Source organism: Lepisosteus oculatus, chromosome 3, assembly GCF_040954835.1.
Source record: "Lepisosteus oculatus isolate fLepOcu1 chromosome 3, fLepOcu1.hap2, whole genome shotgun sequence".
NCBI classification, from domain to species: Eukaryota; Metazoa; Chordata; class Actinopteri; order Semionotiformes; family Lepisosteidae; genus Lepisosteus; species Lepisosteus oculatus.
In genome coordinates, this window is record NC_090698.1 from 47023122 (window position 1) to 47049408 (window position 26287).

The 26287-nt window shown below is 35.8% G+C and overlaps 1 protein-coding gene across 1 annotated transcript in view; it reads left to right on the forward strand.

Annotated features, from left to right (window-relative positions):
- LOC102689852 (myosin-IIIb) overlaps window positions 1-26287 on the forward strand; it is a 66210-nt gene that overhangs the window by 26724 nt on the left and 13199 nt on the right. Inside the window, exons 6-20 of the mRNA XM_015365891.2 lie at window positions 23-179; window positions 1936-2038; window positions 3585-3710; window positions 7884-7992; window positions 8640-8756; window positions 9969-10069; window positions 12298-12384; window positions 13415-13480; window positions 14198-14311; window positions 19145-19256; window positions 19793-19839; window positions 20396-20461; window positions 22612-22731; window positions 24366-24451; window positions 24719-24766. Of these exons, the coding sequence (XP_015221377.2) occupies window positions 23-179; window positions 1936-2038; window positions 3585-3710; window positions 7884-7992; window positions 8640-8756; window positions 9969-10069; window positions 12298-12384; window positions 13415-13480; window positions 14198-14311; window positions 19145-19256; window positions 19793-19839; window positions 20396-20461; window positions 22612-22731; window positions 24366-24451; window positions 24719-24766 (1459 nt within the window). The remainder of the gene's footprint in view (window positions 1-22; window positions 180-1935; window positions 2039-3584; window positions 3711-7883; window positions 7993-8639; window positions 8757-9968; window positions 10070-12297; window positions 12385-13414; window positions 13481-14197; window positions 14312-19144; window positions 19257-19792; window positions 19840-20395; window positions 20462-22611; window positions 22732-24365; window positions 24452-24718; window positions 24767-26287) is intronic.

Sequence of the window (26287 nt, forward strand, 5' to 3'; positions counted from 1 at the left end):
ACGGAACATTTAATGTTTGCAGTAAAGGGTGCCAAAATCAATGAATACTTGCTGGAGAAATCGCGTGTGGTACATCAGGATGAGGGGGAAAGAAATTTTCACATCTTCTACTGCATGTTGGCTGGGACTTCCAAAGAAGATAAGGAAATCTATGGACTCTTGGATCCAACCCAGTACAGGTGAGTTACAATTTCTTGTCCCCACCACTGAAATCAAAAGTTTATGTTGGTTAAGAGGGAGCTGTCTTCAGTTGCATAATTTGATTGAAGTTTTACACAACTGTTACTCTTTCTTATCATGTTAATATGTTCTTTAATACATCACATTTCCTGGGTGTGTGCAGACTCATAAAAACATACTGTTGTTACATATTTAAGGCTAGAAACTGTCACTCAGAATAAAAGGTGGTTTAAATATTTGCTGCTTTTTAATAATAAAAAGGTTGCCTTAGTAAAAAGACTGCATATTGTCAATCACACCTGCCAATCACACCAATCCTCACACCTGAAGAAGGCTCCACGGCCGAAACATTGTGTTCTCTTTCTTCTTTTTTTCAGCATGGAATAAACCTATTACATATTGTCAATCAGCCCATTTTATCAGTGGTTAAAAATATAAAAGCAACTGTGGTTGTTTGTGCCTGTAGATTAGATAAACTTTAAATTCAGCCTCGCATAGTTGCTGCTGTTAGAAAAAAGCGTTTTTGCAAGGTGTTTTAATTTAATCCATGCATGTCCCACCAGGTTTTCTGTTTCATTGTTGCTTATAGAGTACCTGCGCTAACAGAGCACTCTTTTACTTTTGAATATTGATTTATCTGTGTTAAGAGGGATTACATCTTTATTCACATTCATAAAGGAATGATGTTCCTTGTATTAAAAATAATACAGATAACATTGCTGTTTATTTCACAAAACCATCCTCTAATGTCTTGTTCAGTGACCTCTGATGCAGTGTAAAAGGGGTAGAAGACCTTTGATTCTGATGTTCTGTTGTGATCCCACGGCTTGGTATTTCAATCTGGATCTGTATACACAACTAAAAACGAATCAAAGTAGAAGCAGTGTTACCTCCTTGCAGCTGATGTCATCAGATAGAACTCTGAATCTAAGCAAGGATGGGCCTGATTAGTATTGGGAACGGAGACGTTGAAGGAAACCAGGTTGTTGCTGTAAGTGATCTTGGTGGCTCAACAGGTGACACTCTATCCTCTAGGCAATAATTTTCAAAATACACTGTGCTATTGGAGCCGCCATCCTTTGGATAAAAGTACTAACAATCTTCTCATTTAAGTTACTCTTTTCATATGCATAGAGTGTTTACCCCCAGAGTCCTGAGTAATTGCTGTGGCCTTGCACAGTCTAACCTCCCTAAAGTTCCTAAAGCATTGTCTTACTTCTCCATCTGATCTACTGTGTAGTGGGGCTGCTGGTGCAGAATAGCTGGTGCACATCACTTGGATGGGCACTGCACTTCAGTGGTAGATGAAGTGGTTTAAGGTACAATATACTGTATATACAGTAGAAACACCCCACTCCATACATCTTTTGCAGTTAATTCCAGTTAGTTTACCATGGAAAGCAAGAATTGCACTGAAACATATTCCTCTTTAATGCTGTGCTCAGTATAATAACATTTAATGCAATAAATTCATTTGATTTGTCAGTGCTCTGCTTTCTCTTTATTATTATACACACCTCGGTTAAGTGCAGAGATACCTCACAGTAACCAGTTTTAACATATTTTGTTATTTTAGCAGTAAGGAATGTTAGTGATATTCTTAATGTGGTCTTAGAATGAACATCCTGATCTTTCTTAAAGCAATTTTAAAATGTAGACAATGTTTAAATTGAAATGTAGCATTAGATAAGCTGCATGTTTGTACAGTATACTGGACACTGACAGAGTTTTACAATGTTGCTATTTTCCTTGCAGATATCTTAATGGCCAATACGGCACAGAGGAGATGGTGAGCTACTGGAGTAAAAAGTACAGTGAGGTGTGCAATGCTATGGATATGGTTGGATTCGAAGAACAGGTGAGAGGTTGTTTTGTGCTCTAGCATTCAAGAAGAAAAGGGGACTTAAATATTTCATGCATACCGTAAGGTTATTCAACAGATTAGAATGAGCAGTGAACTATGATGAAGCAAAATGGAAGGTATTTATTTCATACACGACACTCCTTCATTTTTGTCCTTCAGGTGTCTGGTATTTCTTTTTCAGACTTGCTTTTATTTATGTTACTTCTACAATATCAATCCTAAAACACTTCTTCAGTGAGGGTATTTGTTTTAGTGTTTTGTGTGTCTGGTCTCAGAATAATTTTGCGTAGCATTTTATTCATTAAAAAAGCCACCACAGTTAAGAGGAGCAAAATTTGTACATTTTTTTGTGATTTCCAGCATGAATACACAGCTCCTCTTCAGAAATGCAAAGTGGAAAAAGATCTGAAATGTCAGCTTTTGTCAAAGTTAAAAAAAACAATGCCTTTATGTATTGTAAAAGATAATTATTATTCTTTTATTACAGTTTTGGGAAATATCTTAATTGTACTTAATGGTCCTTTTGGCAATTTCCAACTGAAGTGTTAATCCAACAAACTGATGGCACAGAGGTTTTGTTTTCTTGATTAGGGTGGCATAAATATTCTGTTTTTATATTCTACTTTTATTTCTTGATTTCAATTAGGCTTGACATTTAGCCAGCAGCCATGTCACCCTGCAGCTTACAATTGGCAGCCCACTGAAGCTAAGCAGGTGTGAGCCTGGTCAGTACCTGGATGGGAGACCTCATGGGAAAAACTAAGGTTCCTGCTGGAAGAGCCATTAGCGGGGCACTCACCCTGAGGTCCATGTGGGTCCTAATGCCCCAGTATAGTGACGGGGACACTATACTGTAAACAAGCAGTAAAACTTGTTGAGATGTAAAACCGAGGTCGTGACTCTCTGTGGTCATTAAAGAGTAAGGGTGTAACCCCGGTGTCCTGGACAAATTTCCTATGCCTATGCCCCCCCCTCCCCGACAAGCGGACCCTGCTGATGCAGGATTAATGCTAGGATGAGAGAGAGAATTAGGTTTGACATTTAAAAGGTTAAATCACTCTAGGCATTGTCAGATATTCTAGGTATTTTCAGATATTGAACGTGGATCTCTAGCTCTGTAAGTAAGCTCCCTATCACGTCAGCAGAAGGCCCAGAGCATCCAGGAATACCACAACATGCTCTATGGATCTGTACCAGAGCACCTGTGTCCAATTAATTCTCAAAGTAACGTGGACATAATCACTATTAGTCACAGATGATCAATTAATCAAATGACACCATGACACCAAAACATTTTCACCTTGTTATTGCCTTTATCGTATTTTTTAGGATTTGATCTTTTTGACATTTACTTTTCTCAGCTCTCAAAATAGATGCAAAATCATAGAGCACAAGTAAAATGTAAATGTACGGTATATACTAGTAAACTATATGTTCCTTAAACAATCAGGAATAAATTGGGTGCAGGCTTGATATGCTGATCATCTTTAGAAAATTATGGTTTTGTGTAGTTATGATTGCTTTTACATTTTCTTTTTAGGAGCAAGTGGACATGATGACAATCCTGGCTGGGATCTTGTCTCTAGGGAACATTATGTTTGAGCCACAGGACAATGAGATGCTGAAAGTTACAGCAAAGTCTGTTGGTTGGCTCAAAGCTGCTGCAGTGAGTGTTACTTATCTCTCTCTCTGTCAAAATGGTGGAAGAATATATCCAAATGTTCAGAATCTAGAAATAAGGATAAACAATGTGAACTAAATTAGAATCTCTAACAAACTCTCACAACCTTTGTAAAAATAAAGGCAGTGTATATGTTCTCATAATTACTCACATCCAAACAAGTCATAGCTTGACTTGTTTTTCTGGCAATTAAAACTAAGCCTTGAATTGCTTATTCTTTGAAAAAGCATACATTTCACAAGATATTTGAATATCATATGTAATATCAAGAAGCATTTTTTTAAACAAAAATGGTATTGTCTTTATAATGGCATTTATTTTCCCAGAATAGTTTCAATAAAATAAAAGCATTTAGCTTTTTTTAATGTTCAACAGTAGTGTATAGCAAAGGACCCTATCCTTTTAATGAAATACTACATTTGCAGTCTGTGGTAACTTTGATGTGGGATAATTTTCTAGAGCTGAAACACCTCCCACGTTACAATTACAATGCTTAATTTTCCCTTTGCTTCAAACTTTCCTGTGTTTTTGGAATTTTACTCCTTTTTCATTGGCTCATATTGGTAGCATCAGTTTTGCTTCCCCTAATCTTCCTTCCAGAGAAAGTTTGGTTAGCAAATTTAGCCCTTTGAAAGTAATAATCCTATAGAGTAGGATAAAGTGTATTTTAGCTGCATCCAATGTATTTGCACATGTTTGTCCCTTTCCTGTGAATTATGGCTTTCTTTCTTTCAGAAAAGCCAGGTTAATGGCTTGAACAACATAGATGAGCATCTTATTTTAGACTATCTGTGATATGTCTATCCTATCCTCAGTCTGAATTGCGCAAAAACTGTTGACTTCCATTTTGGATTCCTGTGTTTTTGTTTCATTGTCAATGTTTTGGAAGTTGAATAAACTTTAATACCTTTCAGCACTTTGAGTACTGCTGGCGAGCCCCACTCTAATCTCCCGTCACAGACTGAAGAGATTAAATTTTTTAACCTTTCTACAGTATGAAAGAAATATCCATTACACCAGAAATGAACCTAGTATCTCTTTTTGTACAAGTGTAACAGTGCTCAAATTATGAGGACGATAACAGTGAAGAGCTAATATTAATATTCACCTTGAACATGAATTATAGAACATAACAAATACATGAAATATATAGGAAGGTACATTTAGAATGTGGTTTGAACAGACTGAATCTATTAATGGAAACTAAAGACAAGGGCTTTGCAGCTTTTATAGCCCATATTGACTGTGTTTGAAAACATAAATCAGATTTTTCTGTATTGCTTTTCTTTTGAGGCTAGATGATTAAGCACGTTGAAAATAGGCAAAATGTGTTTCACTTAATGTTTCACATCGGATAGCACCCTGAAGGCAAGCCAGAGTGAAGCCTGCATTTTCACACTAAGGGTTTCTTGTTGCTTTTCTTCTGGTGCTAGTTTCACCCTTCCTACCAAAGACATGCTGGCTACTTTAGTCAGACATTCTACTCCCTTTCTTTGTGCCCCTGCAGTGAGCTGGTGTCCTGCCCAGGACCTTGAAGTCCCACTACGGTCCTGGGACACACCTAATGTGTTAAATACATTCAGAGGTCTTCATGACACATTTAAGGATGTGTACCGTAAAACCAAAAAGTACACAATCTCTGTGCTGAACAACTAAAATGTAATATTTTCTTGTGTGACACAGGCTCATACTGTACATTAAGAACATAAGAAGGGTTACAGACAAGAAGAGGCCATTTGTCCCATTTAGGTCATTTCACAGTAATGACCTTATAATCTCTAAACCTTGTAATCTCTTCAGTACTAATACGGGATGGACTGAATTTAGTTATCACACAATTTCGTCGTTTAGTAACTAAACATGAAGGGATCTATTATAAGGCTTTGTTCAGAACAAAACATGTTTAGGAGTTAAGACCAGACCACACGTTGTTTTTTTTCCACCCTTGCCCAACCATAACACATGGCCAGAAATAAACATCTATTCTTGCTTGACCTTAAATCTGGTGTCGGAGTTTCCATGAGAAAAGAGGTGAAGTGTGATTTTGTCGATCTTGATTTTAAAAGCACTTTTGCCTTCCATTAAACAGTTTTGTAGTTAAAAACAGAACTCTTTTATGTTTTATGCAATGCCAATGCTTGGTGGCAGACGTTCTGGGCAATAGAGAAGACCACAGTACGGTCTGAAAATCATTAGGTGTGAGTGTGTGTGTTATTAGAGAATAGTGAATGCAAGCCTTCTACAAAAGAAGTGTCAAAATAAATCTTCTGATACAATGTTGTGTCAGAGCTGGCTTGTACAAGACTGAACCTCCACTCTTACAGCCCCAGGAGTGTTGCAACAGCCTGTTGCTGAGGAACAGGGTAGAGGTGTGCAAAGGGACAATGCTACTGTAGGTTATCAGCGTTAGACATGCGAAGTGAATGAACGTTGCCCATTGTCTGGCTGCACTAAGGCGACAGTTATACTATGACCTCTAACTGGTTAAGGTCTAACTGCAGCCCCTTGCCATGGGGTTTCAGCCTTCGGTTTCCTTTGTCGATATTTAAACATGAGTTATTGCTGCCCTTCACCAGTTTAAAAGATTTTAACAGATCACTGTGCTTAGTTTACATCTGGTCGCCAAAGATAAGCTGCATGCGTTTCTAACAGAGCATTGATGCTATATTTGGAAACTGCAGTCTGTGTTTCAAGAGCCAAGGCAGACATTTATTAAACTGTGTTGCTGCACGTCCCACTCATAATCAGCAACATCTCTTTTGTGAAAACATTGAGATATCGCATTTAAGGGGTCAGAGCAAAAATTTCCTTTGTTAAATATTTGTCACTTACTCTTCTACAAATAGTTTATCATTTTAAGCATTCTTAAAATCTCCTTTTTATGAGGTGTTTGGTTTATATTAATTATTTTGGTAGGACATTTATTTAATTTTTGAATTTTGACTTTTTTCCAGGCAGTGTGCATAAGTGTCATTAAATTATTTAGAAAAAATAAATTCTTTACTACTGAACATTTTTTCTTACAGTATCTGTCACTTTCTTTTTTAGTTTTTTTTTGCCATAGCCTTGCTTCATCACCTTTTAATATTATGTACTGAATATCCAGTGCTGTCTGCTTTTTAAATACTGAAGGTATTATAGTGTATAGATGTGCAATAAGAACAGTCGAGAAAACCCACAACAGTGCAAACACAACAGTGGATTTTGTTGGTAACTTGGACTGTACTCTGTTGTTATGTCTTTATCAATGATCGCTATTGTGGTGCACAGAACACAGGAAAAAAACGATAAATATGTGGTGGTTTATTTTGCTCTCTGGCTGATGAGGCATTCCACTATTTAAACAATAATAGTAATATTAATAATTTCAATATTTTATTCAACAAACAATAGATAATGTGATTAATGTACTTTTGAATAAAAAAAATCTGTGGCTAAACATAGTTTCTGTGTCTTTAAAATGGTTACAGGCTTGCACTGTGGTCTGTTTCTACTCTATAAAACAAAACCTGCGCTGAATTAAAGGTTTCACATGTTACTGTACTTGTGAATTTGTAAAAAATTAAATGCATTTGCCAGTAGCTTAATTATTATTTTGGATAAACTGCTGTAATGTATAACTTAATGTAAGAAAATAGCTTATTACAGTGATGTATCTTTACTGGGTCACTCGGGAGTATTCAAATCCTTCCCAAGAGAGGCTTTTGGTGTGATGGCTTTTGCTTTTATTTGAGCTGTGAGATTTGAATACATAAGATGTAATGTGGCTTTAAGTTAATGTCCAGCCACATGGTCCTGTTTTTGATATTTTAACATTCCTAAACCATTGTTTTTTCTTGAGGGATAATAGTCAGCATACAAAGTGTAATATGAAACATGATCTTGATTCAGTAAAACAGGATTTGGTCCACTGGCAGTTTCTAAAGCTTGGCAAGGTGAAGAAAACCACATTTTGGCTTTAGTTGCAAAGACTTGCCATAGCCTGAGCCATTGTCTCTGATGTTATGTGTAAGTCATACTCTTTTTTTTTTCTTTTTTTTTAGTGTCAGCTTGCCTTACGGTGCTGAAAAATCACAACCGTTACCCAGTGAACCTTAGCTGTTTGTTAGAGCAAACATTTCATCTGTCATCTTACCTGTTTTTTTTTGTGGGTTTCAGGGACAGTTTGGGGTCCAGGAAGAGGAACTGCTGAAAAGCCTGATTTGCACTATGTCAGTTACTAGAGGGGAGTCCATTCGCAGGTACCACAATCAACAGCAAGCCGAAGGTACAAAAGAAGTTTGCCTTAAATCTGATGTCTCATTGTGATGAGAGACCATGCTGTACTGTTGCTTTGCATTGTTTGCATTGTTGCATTGTTCTGACTTCTACACAGCTACTTAGCACTCTGTAGTTTAGGTGGGTAGCTGCATCAGCATGCGTAGGCTGCAAAGGAACAAGTAATAGGTTTATTCCATGCTGAAAAAAAGGAGAGAGAAAACACAACGTTTTGGCCGTTGGAGCCTTCTTCGGGTGTGCAAATCAAGTCTTGCATTTTGAGTTCTTGTTTTTTAGTGTCTTAGCACTTAGCACTTAGCACTTAGCACTTAGCACTCTGCTGCTGTTATGGTTAAGAGATAATAAAAGCCGCTACAGCTGGTCTTTGTGGCATAATCTTGTTGATGTTCTCCTTATTCAGTGTAAAGAAGTAGACTTGAAGAACTCAAAATATGAGACTTGATTTGAGTAATGCAGCTCTTTCTGCCCTTTGCTTGAGAGGCACTTACTGTAAATGGGTACAAGTGTTGCTTCACATCATTTTTGTCAGCAGTACTTTGCTCTCATCCTCTTGCAATGTGGTGGTCATGCATGTTAACTCTTCATTTTGAAGTGAAGAAGCATTAATGATTGGGCTTGTTCTCTATTTCTTTTCAGACGCACGCGATTCCATTGCCAAGGTAGCCTACGGTAGAGTGTTTGGCTGGATTGTGAGTAAAATCAATGAACTTCTGGCCCCCAATGTGGATTCTAATGTAGAGCTAATGGAAATAGGTGAGTTAGTAAAAGTTTTGCTATTAAACAGATTTATGTACTTGAAAAGCTGCTTTGTAGTCACATACTCAGTAAGCAATAAGAATTAAATTAAAGGCAATAAACCTATCATTTAATTTCTCTATACTGTTTTACACAGAAGTGCTGCAGATTGTGAAAAATTTTTAACATCACTATGTAATTGTCAGTTTTCTGTTTTCACTATATTAATGAAGGGGTATTTTTTTGTTGTAGTAATGTGGAGGAATCCATTTTTTTTCAAGGCCAGAAAGAACACGTTTTTGTTGGAAACTCTAATTTTTAGAATAGAACTCAGAATAAATTTAATTTCAGAATAGAACCCACTCCAAGTAAGTTAAACATGATAGCTCAGAATTTTGTATCGATGTCATCTCTGCCATTCTTTTTGATACATCAGGAAATATTTTAAGGACACTTTCATACAACTAAAGATGTCATCAAATCAAGATTTAAATGTCTCTAAATTATAGTTTAGCTTGTCTTACTTATTTCATGTAACTCCAAGACACAAAAACAGAATGTGCGCCTATACAGACAAATTTTACTTATGCAAACTTCATATACTGTATATTGTGGTATTTTTCTGTCCATTTAAATATAAATTGTACCTGTTATGTTTTTCCTCAAGAGTTTTAAACTAAAGAATATTTATACATGGTGTATACAGAAAGCAGTAATATTTTGTGAATGTTGCTCATTAGTGTAAGTTCTTCCCTGTAATTGTGCAGGTCATTATCTGACCATGCATGTGCTGTTTGTCCTACAAATGATTTATTTTCCGTTCTCAGTTGATACTCTGTGTTGACACTGGCTTTGTTGTCATGTTTACCTACACTGCCTTGTCCACAACAAGTCATAAAATTTCCTTTTTTGTTTAGAGATACCTTTTGTTTTCTTTTATTTCAATATGCAGTCTCATTTCAGTGATGTCGGCCAAACAGTTTCTAACCTAATTGGGAAGTGAGTATATCTGAGAGTTGTCAAACAAATCAAAGAAGACTGCAGTTCTTTTCACTGCCCAGTTTGTAGCAATTAAGCCAGATGGGCAATACAAAATATGGCCTCATGAGTGACAAATTCACAAGACAATGTGTAAGCAGGGGGAAGAAAATGTTCTGATGAAATAAGTGTACAGTTATTATAAACCTTTGTTTTATTTTTTAATGTTTGCTTCACTGACTTCTTATGCAGGAATCTTGGACATCTTCGGATTTGAGAATTTTGCTGTGAACCGCTATGAACAGCTATGCATTAACCTTGCAAATGAACAGCTGCAGTATTTCTTTAACCATGTAAGTTGACGACTAGTGAGGTTAAATATGAGTTGTAAGTTCTTCTGAATTGTGCGTTATATTTGGTACTGTGCATTTTAAGTACCTAGCTTTAGATAAGGAGCTTCTTTTGAATCTGGTTGGGTAAAAACTATTGTAGTATCTTGTGGACCACAAACGTCCTTCAGTGCCTCGGTTTAATGCAATGTCCTTTAGTCATAGCCAGCATTTGTCTGCCATGGTATACTGTATAGCAGTGGCACCCAAACCTGGTCTTGGAGGAGCACTGCATCTTCTGGTTTGTGCTCCAGCTGAAGTCATAATCACAGACTAACTGATTTCAATTTTTCTGTCTGGAGCATTTTGAAAATTTGCTTTCAGTTCTTAAAATGTCTTGACAGTTGTAATTAGTATCAAGCCTGTATACATTTCTCTGTTTATGTACTGCCCTCATTCAGGTGTGTTGCCTGAAATGTAACCGGCTGGACCTCTGCAGAACTAAAAAATGCTCTTTGTGAGCTTGTCTGATATACTGTCATTTCCACGTCTGTTCGTTAGTCAGAACTAAGGGCAAGGAAGAAAAGAAAAGGCTGTGTAACGTTTTGTATTCCGAAATTATTCATTTTTGAAACTCAGGACTGACTGAAGAAATAATTTAAATAAAAGTCTAATCAAGCAAATAGATCAAATGTGTCATCAGTTAACACTGGAGATGTAGAGCTCGGCTGTAATGAAAACCAGCAGACACAAAGTTCTTTTAGGGCCATGTTTGGAAACCACTGAAATACATAGAAATATTTTTTTTCCCCACTGTTGTTGTTGTTTTTTTCCACATCAGTTTTTGAATATCTGAAAAATTGTAAACCATGACAAGTCAGTTTTTAATGGCTTCATTAAGATTTTCTTATCATACCTTTTGTCTGTGGTGAATTAATATATATATATACAATATAACATTTAGATACAAATATATTAAGTTTATAAGGTGTACTGTAAATAGAATATACAATATAGTATGTACAATACTCCACACTGCAAATAAAAATGACATATAGAACCCATATACAGCGCCCTCTATAAGTGCTGGGACAGTGAAGTCAAAATTGCTATACTCAAGCAATTAGGATTTGATTAGATAAGATGAATATGAGGCAAAAGTACAGGATGTACAGAAAGTACAACAGAAAAAAGTACCTTTTATTTCTGGGTACTTCTGTGCATATACTGTATGTTCTAATTATTTTATCATAATATTACTTTTTGTTTTCCATCCCCCCATTTTAGGTGAGAATAAGTAATGGGACAAATTAATGTAAATTAAAGAAGTATAAAACTTAGTATTTGGGTGAAGATCCTTTGCACAGGATAAGTGCATCAAGCCTATGACTTACTGATGTCACTAAACTCTTGATTTGTTCTTTTGAGATTTTTTGCCAAGCCTGTGCTACAGCCATTTTCAGTTGTTGTTTGTTTTGGGAGATTTCTGAAACGCATGCTTGATTGGAATTATATCATTGATTGGCCAGTCTAAGACTTTCCTCTTTTTTTCCTTGATGAACTCCTTGTTTGTAGGAGTTTGTTAGCAGTGTGTTTTGTATCATTGTCTTGCAGCATGATGACGTGCCTGCCAATGACTGGAGACATTTTTTTAACATAAGCAGGAATTAGGCTTTGCCATTTAGTGCTCTCATATTTCAATATGGAAAATACTTCTTTGCCAAATATTTTTTTTTTTATATTTTAGCAGCTCATTTTTCTGATTTTTTTTTTAACAAGAACAGGGCCATTTCCAAAACATTACAATTATAGGAAAGTGATCTGTAGTCAAATTTTAAAAATAGAATTATGTTTATCATGTTGTTCTGCTGTTATTAGTTTCTGTCATAGATCAAGAATATTATGGTCTTGTGCTTTAACCATTAATAGTAGGAAAATATATTGTCTCATTCTTTTTGTGATAAAGCAGTGATATGAAAGATGATTTTGTCTCATTCTGCTTTAGTACGTTATCTAATAACACAAAAAAGTTCTATTGATATTAGTAAATCATAGTGAGGTGTGGAGTAGTTTTTGGGGTTTTGGACAGAGAACCATTCTGTTGTACCCTTAAGTAAGGATCAGTAAAATACCCCAGCTATTGTATATACTGTAAATAAATGTGTAGAAAATGTAATATTCTTTGAATAAAAGCATCAGCTTAATAAAATTAAAACAATTAATCAGTGAAATTTGTTTTTTATTATTTTTAGCACATCTTTTTAATGGAGCAAAATGCATATAAAGAGGAGAACATTAAATGGAGCACAATTGAATTTAAAGACAACAAACCCATCCTGGTAAGAAAACAATTTTGTAGTATTTTCTTGCTCATAGTTGAAGTTCACGCAGTCATACACACAAATAATTTCCAAATGCACCATGGAATGCTCTGACTAAGCTGGAGAATGGGAAATGCTGTCAAAGTGGTAGAGTCCTCAAATGGGTACCAGGCATAACAACACTTAAGTCAGTCAAATTTGTTGGTTATAACTAAGCCATTATTTATTGATTTTACAAGTCAGTGTTTTAGTATACAGTACATAGCTTATTTGGGACCAAGAGATATGTTGTCTTTTAAAAAGTTAAAAATGTTCTCTATTCTCTCTATAGCATTTGTCATCAAACTTGGGGATTTTACTCAGGATAAAAAGGAATGTGTTTTTGTTCACAAATAGCAATGTCTTGTGATCTCTTCTGGCACTGCAAATAGCACTTGTCAAAGACCCTGTAGTTTTGAAAGGGTAGAGGGGTAGTCTGCTTTTATTTGGATTCCTAAAAAATAGAAGAAAATAGAAGCTATTTTGATAATGTGTTTGTAAATGTGAGAATTAGAATTAAGAATTAGCTGTTCTCTTGCCTTGTCTTAAACTGCTAAGTAGCATTTGGAAAACTACAGACTAATGTTTACATTTTAAAGGTCATTAGAAGACATTAATGCAATTAAATGTAATAGTAATATCATTTATTACCCCCTTATTTCAGATTGAGAAAGAAACCTAAAAAATGAAATAGTATTTCTTTACCTAATATTGTTTTATATTCTACCAGCTCTTTTTTGGAAGAAAAACTTGTGACTTATACAAATAAATATGCCTGGTTTTAAAATAATGCCCAAATGTACTTGAAGTTCCATGATTATTGATGGTAAAAGGAGGACATCTAGTGGCCACTATAAGTATCAGTTCTGTCCTGTTTTGACCACAGTGCAGAGTGCACTTCATACAGAGTTTACCAGAGCGAGGACTCCTGTATTTTAACATGTTTGTTTTAACTCGTGTATTTGCTATCCATAATTCATAATGTTTTTCTTTTATCTTGTTTACTCAGGAACTTTTCTTGGCAAAGCCTTTTGGGATTTTCTCTCTGCTGGATGAGCAAAGTACATTTCCTCAGGTCTGATTTAATTAACACATTTTAACAAATCACATCATTGAATATATTTTTTGTGTATTTTGTGTAAATCCACGTGTGGAGTTTCTTTAACACAGCTGCCCATGATAACAATCCAATTTTTCTTCTAGTGAGCTCTTATAATGCATAATAACTAATCGCTTAAGGATTTATTTCCTTATTCCTTATTTATATTGAAGGCAGTCACCTAGAGTCATTTGCTTTAAGAGTGATTTTGAGCAGATGGCATGGTGGAGCAGTGGTTAGCATTGCTGCCACATAGCGCTGGGGCCCTGGGTTCAGTACCAGTCTTGGAATGCTGTCTGTGTGGGTCTGTGTTCGAGTGGGTCTCTTCTGGGTGCCCAGGTTTCCTCCCATAGTCCAAGAACATGTACAAGTTTTAATGCTAAAATTAAAATGCTTAATTATTAATATTGCCCAGCAGGTGGGAGCATGTAGTCATTGTACAAGATCTACTCATATGACACCCTATGGTGCTTTATTGACATGATTAAATACTCATCAAGCAGTTGTGATCTCGGGAAAATGTTAACAATTGATTTGTCTGTATAAAAACTTTAATATACTTAAAAGTAATTAATATGTCTGGCAAAAATATTTAAGAAGTTACTTTAATGACTTCAGTTTTAAGTTTCTGTTATTCAAGTGTAAATACATTGTTCTTAACCTGAATCTTCCCTTGTCCTTTTTTATCTTCAGGCAACAGACAGTAATTTTGTTGACAAGCTCAACGGCAAATTCAAGGGGAACCCACACTACGAAATTGTCAGAGGTCATAACCCTCTGTTCACGGTTGTGCACTATGCTGGAAAGGTGAGTCTGCTTACCTGTATACCTGCATCACACCTCACTACCTGTGCTTCTCACACAGACCTCTCAAGTTAACCTTTGTTCATCAACACAAATTTGTTTTAGTTTTTTTTTTTTACACGGTGATTTTAAAGACTTGAAAAAATGCAAAACCACAGGAATGTCATACAGTGTCGCAAGTAGAGAGGAGGATCTTCTTGTGAGATATCGGTGAATATAAAAAAGGCTTTCTCTAATCTTGTGGGAAAAAAAGTTGTACACCCACCTGTCTTTTTAGAGCTCACAGCAAAATCACTATAAATATAAACATGTTGAAACTATATAGATAGATAATACTTTATTAATCCCGTAGGGAAATTGATGATATTTGATGATATTTGATATGAAATTGATATGTCATTCTTACTTAGTGCCTCTAGTTACAACTGAGTGACATATTGAGTGCTGGCCTGCGTTGTTTTTCACTGAGTTAGGAGGAACTATAAGAACTGTCTTCCAATGTGTGAAAAACCTCTTGAGTGGTGTGCTTGCCTACTGTTTGCAGTGTCAAGCAATGTGGTCAGTGTCATTTTTCCATTGTGGTCTAAAGTATAGTTCGCTTCTGATCAGTTGCTTACCAACTTTTATTATGATCTCCTCTTTTGGGTTACATGTTTACTTGTTTTTGATAACAAGGAGTCTTTGGCAGTGGAGTTTCTTCCTTGTAACCTAATCTCATCAGACTTCAGCAACTACGAAAGGCTGGGTCAGGTCATTTCTGGTCAGTACTGTTGTGCAGAACTCTAAGCCAGGTTCCCTGGTCCTTCTTTGTCTTTTATTTTTGTTAGCAGAAAGGCCAAAAGAGAAATTAAAATGGATTTTTCAATAAGTAAGAAAAATAAATAAGACATTCCTTCAGTATTACAACAGTAAATCAACCATCAAGGATGAAGTGACATTTTCCATGACAAAAACAGTAGATGGTGAAAGAGAAGTGGTTATTGTTCTAAACAAGTATTTGGGTTCTTCAGTCTTAAGCAACTGAAGGAGAAATGTTTAAACACTTAAGATTAAGAATTCCCAGGGCTCGATGGCATCTTACCAGCTGTACTCAGTGAAATAAGAAGTGTTATTTAGAGGCCCTTAACTCATCAGTCATTTAAGACAGGTGTAGTACCCAGAGACAGAAGAATACTATATTCTAATATAATCAGAAAAAGGGTGAGAAAACTGGTACAAGCTATTATGGACCAATAAGTTTGACTTCTGTCAAATGTAAGATAATAGAAACAATTATAAGTCCTAAATTTGAGAATCATGGAGATAACATTATATGGAGATAAGAGAACAGTCAACATTGATCTAGCAAAGGTTGATCTTGCCTAAACAACTTGTTCAAGTTCTTTGAACAGGCAACAACAGTAAAGGATTCACTAAGGGTATATTATTTGGTATATTAAGATTTTCAGGTGGCTTTTATTAAAATTCCACGTAAACAAATACTTCTCAAATTGCAGGCTGTAGTAGGTATTCAGAGAAACACGTTTTAGCATGGAGTATTGGGGTGATGTAATTAGTGTAATGACACAGGGATCTGTACTAGGACTACTGCTGCTCTAGATCAGTGATCTAGTTTCTGGTATCATTATTAGACTAGTCAAGTCTGCAGATGATGTCATATTGGGAAAACTAGCAAACGCTGTAGAAACAGCAAAAGCAATTTAAATAGATATATGTATAGAATTCTTTCAAACAAATTGGATCAAATTCAAGACCATGCAAACACCTGGAAGTGCAGGGTTTTGCATGCAGGGTGTAAAAATGTAAACTATAAATACAAAGTAGGAAACATTGAACTAGAAAAGGCTGCTTATAAAAAGATTTATTACATTGACACATTTATATGTTCTAGACAATGTTGGGATGCAAATAAAATTATAGGATATGTAATTAAAAGTGTAGAATTGAAGTCAATAGGTGTTATGATAAAACTGTATATTGCACTCGTAAGGCCTCATTTAGAGTACTACACGTTTGGGTACCACTTTATAAGAAAGATATCGCTGCTCTGGAACCAGTGCAGAGAAGAACCAGTTACATTGTGGGGCTTAAGAGAATGCCCTACACTGACAGGCTGAAGGAACTGAACATTTAAGTCCTAAACAGAGAAGACTACATGGGGACCAGGAACAAGAATTCAGAATCAACAAAATCAACCCAGTGGATTTCTTCAGTGTAAAAATCCATATTTAAAACCGAGAATAGGGAACACTTCTTCTCCCAAAGTCTTGTGGGGTATGGAATGATCATGTAGTTGAAGGTGATATTTTGGCTGCTTTCAAGAAATGGGATTCCTGAGTGAAGTAACGTCTAGATGAGCCGACTTTCTCTGTTTTTTTGCACTCCTATACTATGGCACCTTTGGAAATATTCTGGGATCTTCACTCCAGTGCGATAGTCTACTTTATACTTGCACTGTCTAGTCTTTTTGAGTTTACCTCTTAGTTTAGCTGTTAATGTAAGCTCTCAGTTCTACACCCCATCTGCTGTATAGTGGGGTCAAAGGCACAGATTGTCTGGCCCACATCACTTTACTGGTGGATGAAGAGGGTTTTTTCCTGTAAGGTTAGCAACATGGTGATCTGGCAGGTAGTATTGTTCCCTCACACATGTGGTTTCATTCCAGATGGGGGCATCTTCTGTCTCAATTTAACATGTTCCCCATTTCTGCACACGTTTTCTCCAGTTTGAGCCCAGCTTCCAACGACATGCTGGCGTCTGTGATAATTTAGTGATGTACTGCAGTCCCACCTTGTGCCCTATGCTTCCAGGATAATCTCCGGGGTTTCACGATCCTTACTGGAAATATGTGGTTTTCTGATAACAGAAGAATGGAATCCAGTGTCAGCAAAGATTAACACACTGCATTCAACATTTATATCTATTCACAGAGCCCTGTTTACATGACCTCATTTAAGAGCATTCCTCTTAAACTTTTTCACAGGTTGTTACTTGTTTTGAGTTTCTGTCCTTGGCTGCAGAAAAGACGTTGCTTGGAGTTTTGTTTTGAGCATTGTAATCATGTGAGCATTATGGCAGTTTATGTATATTAGTCTACCTCGAGTCATCAACATGTTTTTTGTCATATGACTTAACATATTAAAGTTTAAAAGTGCTTTCTTACAATGCCTTGTAAAAAATGTATTCACCCCTTTCCAATGATGTCCCTTTGTTGAATTCCGAACAACATTCAGTGTGATATACAAGTACAGTATACACAATGTTATTGAACAAGTTCAAGTAGGTAGCCGCCTCACACCTGAAGAAGGCTCCACTGCTGAAATGTTTGTGTCTCTTTTCTGTTCAGCATGGAATAAACCTTTACTTGTTCCTTTACACAACGTTATAGTGAATACTTTAAAGTAATATTTTTAACTAGAACTTGAAATGTCAAAAGAACATTTTCAGGGGTGAAAAAAAGGTGAATGCAAAACAAAAAACTAAATTACGTCAGATGCACGAAATGTGTTGGGCAAGTTGCACAGTTATTTGAGTGGCTTTTGTCTATGTGTAATAGTGGTTCAGGTACTTTTAGAATAAAAAGACCTGTTTTAAGGTCCCCCAGTCACACAGTGAATTTTAAGCAAAGATTCAGCCGTGAAGATCTCCTAGCAGTCTTCAGTCCAAGAGACACACTCTTAGAAACAGTGTCTTGGGTTCGTTAATTGCTAGTCAATACCTCCCTTTCACACCTGAGCTGAAGACTGACACCTACTGCAACACATCATGATCAAACTGCAGATTAATCCTTCATGTACATAGCCATGCCCTCCATATATATCTACATGATACATATGTTCCTCATGGAGTACAGGATGACTCTTAACATCCATGGCTTTTTGAAAGATAGCTCTTAAAGTTCTTTAAAATTAGGTCTGTAGTTGTGAAGTATTTTATATGGGAATTGACTGGTTAAGAATAGCCAATATAGTTCAAATTTGCTTGCAGACCAGGGTCCTGTCTGGGGAGGGGTGGCTCTCTAGTCGTCATAACACCATGGAAACCAGGATGAGCTCTGATCTAATGACCCACTGGTTCTGGTCTGCACTTTGCCTTTTTGTATTGGAGTTACTTGCAAAAATACAAGTAAATATGCCTAAATACTATCAGTATGCATAATATATAGTATAAGCTCTATTTTACATTCAATTTAATTGTGTACTTTTTAACTACAAGTGTTCCTAATAGCACAAACAATTAAGATACATATTACAAATAAATATAGTAATGTTTTTTGGTCTGTGACAATGCAGTGAACTATCCCATTGGAATAAAATTGTCAACATGACATTAAAAAACACTGTACTGCATTGTTCTCTTTTGTATATGTACTGTAACTTACCAGTTATAAATAACCATATTTTTACTTAAAAAATTAGTCTATTAAAGAGAGCAAGAGAGTACAGTACATATTAGTTTATTTTTGTGATTCAGTGGCAGACCTTCAGACTGCATAAAATAAAAGTCACCTTTTATTCCTAAAAGCACACCTCCTTAGCTTCTTCCTCTATCCTTGCAATCTGTATATTTTTTTGTCTTTATGAAATAAAAAGCTGTATTTTTCCATATATCAGCCAATTTTGAAATATTTATTACTTTACCACCTGACATTGTGTTTCACTTATCACAGCAATCAAGCATTATGTGTTTAGTTATTTTAAAACAAATAGCTTCAGAATTTTTTAGGCCAACATAAACTACTGGTTTATTTGAAACTAGACCAAACTTATTTAGGAATTGTTATAGCTGAGTAATTTTGTGACCTCATTATTTCCCCCTCCCTCTCTCTCTCATTAGGTTCAGTATAATGCCAGCGGATTTTTGGAAAAAAACCGGGACACGATCCCAGCCAGTATCCGGGGGCTATTTATCAACAGTGTTACACCCTTGCTCAGCGTGCTTTTTGCAGGTATGCAGTCAGGGATAGTTCAGATTAAAGCAGTGGCCAAATCAGAAGAAATAAATTGATATGAACAGTGAATCCTATGCTTTGTATGTTAAAGTATATGTCTGGCAAGGCAAGATCTGCCACTGTTCTTATGACTATTATTATCATTATTTTTAATGCAGTCCAGGTCAACTTGTATGTCTCAGAATTTAAGGGAAACTTTACACAAGGGAGTACCTGTAATGTTTTGTCTGTTTGTCATTGTATACTTAATGCACACAGTCACTCAAGAATAGAGAACAAAGACATAATCAAAAGATATTTAAAAGCTGTTATTAAAACTTTTAGACCTGGATACCCAGTTCGTTATTTGCAGATTACGGTTACAAATTAAATATTAAATTCCAAATAAGTGAAAGGCTTAGATCATGTTTTCTCGCTATAAGTTAAATCACATTCTTGTTTCAAATTTGTCATCACCCTAGGCTGTCATAATGTGAATTTTGATTTATCGTCACCCTTCCTCTAATCAGTTTGTTTTGCCATTTGAATTTCAGCTACAATATCCAGAACTGGCACATTAATGCCACAACGAAGAGCCAAGGTACTTAAATTGTTAAATCAGAGTTTCACATTTAAATTACTTTTGTGTGTTTTTTTGGTTTGTCTTTAGACAAACACACCCCTTTTCCTGTTTAGAGACATATTTTCCATTGTTTTTAAGGGTTCATGAACAAAGATTTCCAAGTTAGTCGGAATTAATTCTAAATGCAAACTTAGTTATAAAAAAAAGTAAAATAAATGATGCATAATCTTACAAAATAATAAGGATTATTTTAATACACGAAATAAGTCAAATTTAAATGCAGATCACCTTTATTTGTAAAAATTGAAAAGCCTCTATGAAGCAACAGCAGATAAAATAGTATGTGAGTGAAATGCATAGTCCTGTATGTACACTGTATTGGTTCTGGCATGTCATTGTTAAGAAAAAATACAAAGAAAATAAGGGAGTACAGAAAATGAAATTGCAGCATTTTATGCAATTAGAAAATTGTAATGGACATTTTGATAAAAAGTTGTTTTCCTAAAATGCATAAAGAGTACATTGATTTTTAGCCTTTCTGTTCTGTCACATTTGTTTAATGTTTTTGTGTTAGGTCTTGCAGGCTGCAGAAGACAATTTTAACTCGACCAGAAAGCAATCTGTAGGTGCCCAGTTCAAGGTATGTAACCCCAGTAAAACTGAGTTTTATTGTATGGCTACAAAGGTTTATTAAACACCATTTAATAAACCTTTACATGTATATTAAATGGAGCCAAAATTACAGCCAAAATTCAATCAATACTCCTGCTCCTTCCTTCTCAAAGTGAAAAGAGACGTCAGATTTTTTTTTCTTTCCCATCATGCTCTGCTTAACAGCACTTTGCCAAGCCCATCTTCACCACCCTGGCAGCAGACTTGGCTCTTCCCTCTTGATTGGTGAAGCTGGACCACTTGTCCTTGTGTCCATTTTGTCAGCCCTCTAGCTACGTGGGTGAAGGCTAATGTAATGATTGTGAAGGATTCTAAGGCAGGATCGTTAAGCTGCCAAGTTAGAAAGTAACAGTCTGAGCACAAACCAGGCCAGGGTCAGAACCGTAAGTAAACTAGGTTCAAAGTTTGGAGCAAACGAGGGATAAAACCAGAAGTATCAACCTAAGAAGAGCAGAGAGAATGCCGAGACCAAGGCAAGATTCTAGACCAAGCAGTAAATGAATAGGAAAGCTGGTTTGAATAGAAGTCAAAATTATAATTGGATGCAGGTGTGGGTGATAATTACTGAGCCAGTGCAGTGGAGGGTAGCCACAGGAAAACTTCTGATGCGAGTGAAACGTGGCAGCTTAGAGAGCAGAGTGCTGATGGCAAAAACTCCCAATACTCATCGTTGCATAGTGAGCAGAAAATCATAATTTTAAACTGCAATATTATCATGCCTCACAGCTAAAGTAAAACTCTTAAGCATGTGACTGTACTGTATATCACTCTCTGAGTAACCCCATGGTGATAAAGTAACTCCATGGGGTTACTGTATGTCTCATAGATTGGAATAGAGAAAAATAAAATTGGACACATTGGGATCATGTTTTCCTGTGGTTTACTTGATCATACAGTAGATTTGTTTTTTTTTTAATTGACTGTGACCCAGTGTTTCAGTATAAGGGAAGGTGGGATCCTAAGTAGAAACAGAGCAATGACTCAGACAAGTGCACATTTCAATTAACTGTTCGGTGATTCCAAAAACAGGGAAAGTATAAGCAATGGAACTGATAATTCAAGATTTAAAAGAAAATAATAATTCATCCTAATTAATAATCCAGCTAATCAGTAAATACTGTATGTGAACAAAGGCTTGGAAAGTAAGGAAGTATGAATCAAGTTCTACTAATAAAGTAGGGTTAATCCATCTTTCTAATCTATGTCACAAATCACTTTGATTCATAGATCCCAAACATAAAGTTTATTTCCACATATAATTATTTCAGGTGTCAATGATTTATATCATAGGGTTTGGTTTTCTCCTTAGGCATGAAAACAGAGACTGTAAAATGAGTCCATTTGCTCAGCACAAGTTTCCTTACACAATCATATCTATAGTTTGTAAGGTTTTTTTTTTCCCTTGGCATAACAGGATTAGTTTCTGTAAGGGTCTAGTCCGTTTCTTTAATTGGTGCTTTATTTATGTTTTCACATTCATCTCTGGCTTACAACCAGATCTCACACATTCTTCTTCACGGCTCAAGTTGCATCTGGAAAAAATGTTCTCAGCAGAAGTTATTAAGTTGTCATAAATTCACTTTGTACACAGGTGATCTTTCAATCTGACAAAATTTAATAGACGAGCATCTAGGAACAATTGACTTCTTGTTTAATGGTGTCCTGAAGACACTAAAAGACAAGATATTATTTTTTAAATTGGTGGATTTATATCTTAATATTGAGATGTTGAATAATGTTCATATTAATTTCATTTTCAGCAGTATCCACTTGAAGGCTTGGTAATAATCAGATTGTTGATCTACAGTAATTGGCATTGTCATTTGTGCTCTAGCACAAACTCATGAAAAGTCTATTCCCTTAGTCCCTTAGACTGTAGGATGGGACAGTCTGATCCATTATGTAGTGACATCTACATATCTTATATTGTAATATAAGTGAGATCTTATATTGTAGAGGTACAATATAAGATATCTTTATAAAATGTTATTGATTCTTTTTCAAGCAAATCTCCTAAACACATCTTAATGACTAAGTCTAAGGTTTGTTTTGGAGTTTTATCACCACTGTAGCAGTATTCAGTTGAGATCCTTTTTTTTTTCCTTTTGTCTTTTCCAGCATTCTTTGGCTGTGTTGATGGAGAAAATGTTTGCAGCGAATCCACATTTTGTTCGGTGCATAAAACCAAACACAAACAAGCTGCCAGATAAAATGGACCCAAAGATTTTAATGGATCAGGTTTGTGGAAAACTTAACTTTTTGTTTTGAATGTCTTTTTTTCACTAGGAAGTTTTATATTTAACACAGTAATCTGATATATCTGCACTATTTGTTTTAAAGTATTTAGAGTTCCTTTTTTAATTTATGATGTATACTGTAGTGAGCATCAAAAGAAACATCACTTTATGTGTGTTTTTAGAAAAATACTAGTACAGATTTTGAATATTGTTGTCTTTGTCAGCATTTGCTTAGGTATACATATGACTCATCCTCTTCCTTTGCAGCTGAACATGTTAAATTCATATTATATGAGGCCACGTGCATTTGCTGGGCATAATGCAAGGGAAAGTGAAAGTTGGGAGGCAGGACTTGAAATTGAGTTGATATGGTATAGGTGTCTGAAACATATAGGAAGGAAAAGAAAGTGTTCCTTAGAGTGAAGTTCTGGATAGTGTTGTTAGGCAGAGAGAAGGTGCATTGGCTTCAGTTAACTACTTTAGATGTTTTTATGTTAAGAGCTCTGCGAGGCAGAAAGCATGCCCTGCAGGTTTGGGCTGAAAAATACAATATTTTTAATATAAAACATTATTAACATGTCAAAATCTTCTTGGCATTATTATACTTATTAATCTGTTTGAATGCCAGGGAGAATCGAGTGTGTTAAAACCCTTAGGGATATTAACAGAATTCAACACTTAGCTCTAATTATCTGCTATTTTAAGATGTTTTTAAAGGGGATAATGACCAGAAATACCCTTTAATTAGCTGCAGCTTCCTCTCAGATAATGTTCCATTCTCCGTAGAAATACACAGGGTTGAATACTGTGTATTCAACCCTAAAGCAGCTGTGTCTTCAACCCTAAAACTCTTGAAGCTTGATAGTACAACACATTGTGTTTTGGCGCAAATTGCGCCAAGTGTTGGAGGCTTTCAAATATTTCCAATGTTCTTTTTTCTTTAATCCATCTCCTACATTGGTAGACCGTGGGTAATGTGGCCAAGCGCTCTAAGGAGATGGATTAAAGCTCCAGTCCCTTCGGAGGAGTGGGTTGTTATTCCACCACTGCCAAAATCTCATTGTTAAGAATCACTTTTAGGATAGCAGTCATCCTGGTTTCTCACTTTTCTCTCCCCTTCCCCCTGGTAGGGGTTATAGCAGCATAAAGGCCCGAACCTCCAGATTCAGACACATTTTCTTTCCGCAAGCTTTAAGATTATTTAATTCTTCCTCCACCACTGACTCACACTGATGTTTTTTTGCAAACTGCTTGTGTTTTTAAGTTGTTTGTTGCTGTTGCTGCTGCCATTCTGTGTTTGTTTTGGTGTTTCCTTAAATGTCTTTGTATTGGAGCATACACACAAATAAGCATTTCAGTTCACCTGTATATGATGCATAAAATATGTTGAATGCTCATTACTCTTCAGATGGTTAAGTATTTCATGCTTTCTAAGGTATTTGTAAAGGACAATTTAGTGCTCCTAAATTTAATTTTGTGCTCCTTTGCCAGCATGTCGGTAGCTTTTCAGCAGAGTGAACACAATTGCGTAATTTAACAATAAGTGTTAAGAACGGAGGAAAGAATTATGTGCAAAGTGGTTTACAGATAATTACACATACTAAGATTAATTGGTCAGTTGTTTTTTATTTGAAGTTGAGGTATAATGGCTTATTGGAGACCATTCGCATAAGGAGAGATGGATTTTCCTGGCGGCCCTCCTTTGAGGAATTTGTAAAAAGGTATGTCCTGTTTATCATATTTGTGCAGCATTTCTAGGGCCTCATGTTCCATTCTCTGTGGAAATATAAAGTTATCTCCTTTTCAAATAATTTTATAACCTGGTTTCAGATCAGGAACAATGAGGGGTAATGAGTTAATCCAGCTTGTTTGGCATGACTGATATGAAATTATTGATTTCGTCCCATTTTTCGATTGGCTGTTTTTGTACTAGGGGAACCTATTCCGTCTTTACAAGAATATTTAATTTTCCACTTTGTTGTGTACAGGTACGGCATTCTCCTGATTAAGCCAGATCTGCCTTTAAACAAAGAAAGGTAAGAGTAAATTATATATCTTTATAAATATTAATGCTATAACACTAGGTAGGGAGGATATGTGTCTGTGTAAGCAGAGGAAAGCAGTCCTGTACAATCAGCAGTAAAGCAGTACAGTACTGCTAAACACAGTACATTCATTGGAGAGAATATTGAAGATTTGTGATTGTTTAGAGTAGGCAAGATTTCAGTTTAGTGGCTGCATAAATTCATTTATAAATCCCTTACAACCTTTAATTCATGCTTAGAACATGAATAAAGTGTTAGGATGTGTCACTATTAATCATCTCTGTTGTTCTTAACTGGGAGATATTTATCAAGTAACAGCTGTGAGTTCTTTGTTGTGAGAAAGTGAGTTGCACCTCTTAATATAAAATGTAACTCTTTTTATTGTTACCCTTACTTTCTCAAATAATTTTATTTGTTCCGTTTTCATATGGCCACACATTATGGGTGAATTACAGATAGTGGAAATGCTATACATTGCTGTCCATAAGTTTTAGGTTTTAGTAGATAATAGATCTCAAATGTTTTAAGGTTGTATTGTATAAAAAGAGACTTATTTTCTTGTAAGCATCATATATATTAGCAGTTCTCAGAATGCACACTGCCCCCTCCACACAGTATGTCACAAGCTCAAGCACAGTAATTATTATAATATTTTATCCTGGCAGGAACATATGACAGTGGCACAGAGCTCTTTCTCAATCACTTTCAGACATTCTCTGTTTTTGTTATGACTGCCTGTCTTAAATCTCACCTCACAATATTCCAATGTGAACAGTTTTAGAGGGTTGGCTTTGTCTCTGTGTACACACAGAACTTGCAACACAACTTTTTGTTTACTCTACCAAACTTGCATATAAACTTTTTTAGCTCTTTTTTGATATGCGAGCTTTCCACATTTCCATGGAACACTAAGCCAGGATGTCTGTGTCATTGCTAAATGGTAATGACATTGGAATAGAAATGGCTATCTGAAATATAAAACAAGCAAATTTCCCAATTTATTATGTGCAAAAATATTGTGTTTGAGGGAACTGTCAAAATCAGTATTGTTAGGAAAAATTGGCCCTAGGTGTGAATGTCTGTGTTTGTATCTGTCTGCCCTGCGATGGACTGGTGTCCTATCCTGCCTTGCACCTGTAGCATGCTGGGATAGGCTACACCTCACCCGTGATCCTGAATTGGAAAATGTGGTTTGAAAATGGATTGTTGATATTAATAGGATCTTGCAAGTAGAAGGGAAGATGAATTTAGACATCGTAATCTGTTCACAAAGCTGCATTTTCTCCATCCATGCATCTGTTTGGACTGACCTAGTGATTGATTTTCAACAAGAAAATGGCCCTAAACATTGTCCATACTTCTGCTTGGCTTAAGAGAAATAATTATATGGGTTTTCAGTGGATATTTCAAGATCCAGGCTTGAAACGTACAGAAAATGTGTAGTTTAACATGAAATAAACTTTAAGTTCAAAGGTGCTTGTAAAAAATTATATTTTGTATTAACTGTTGGAA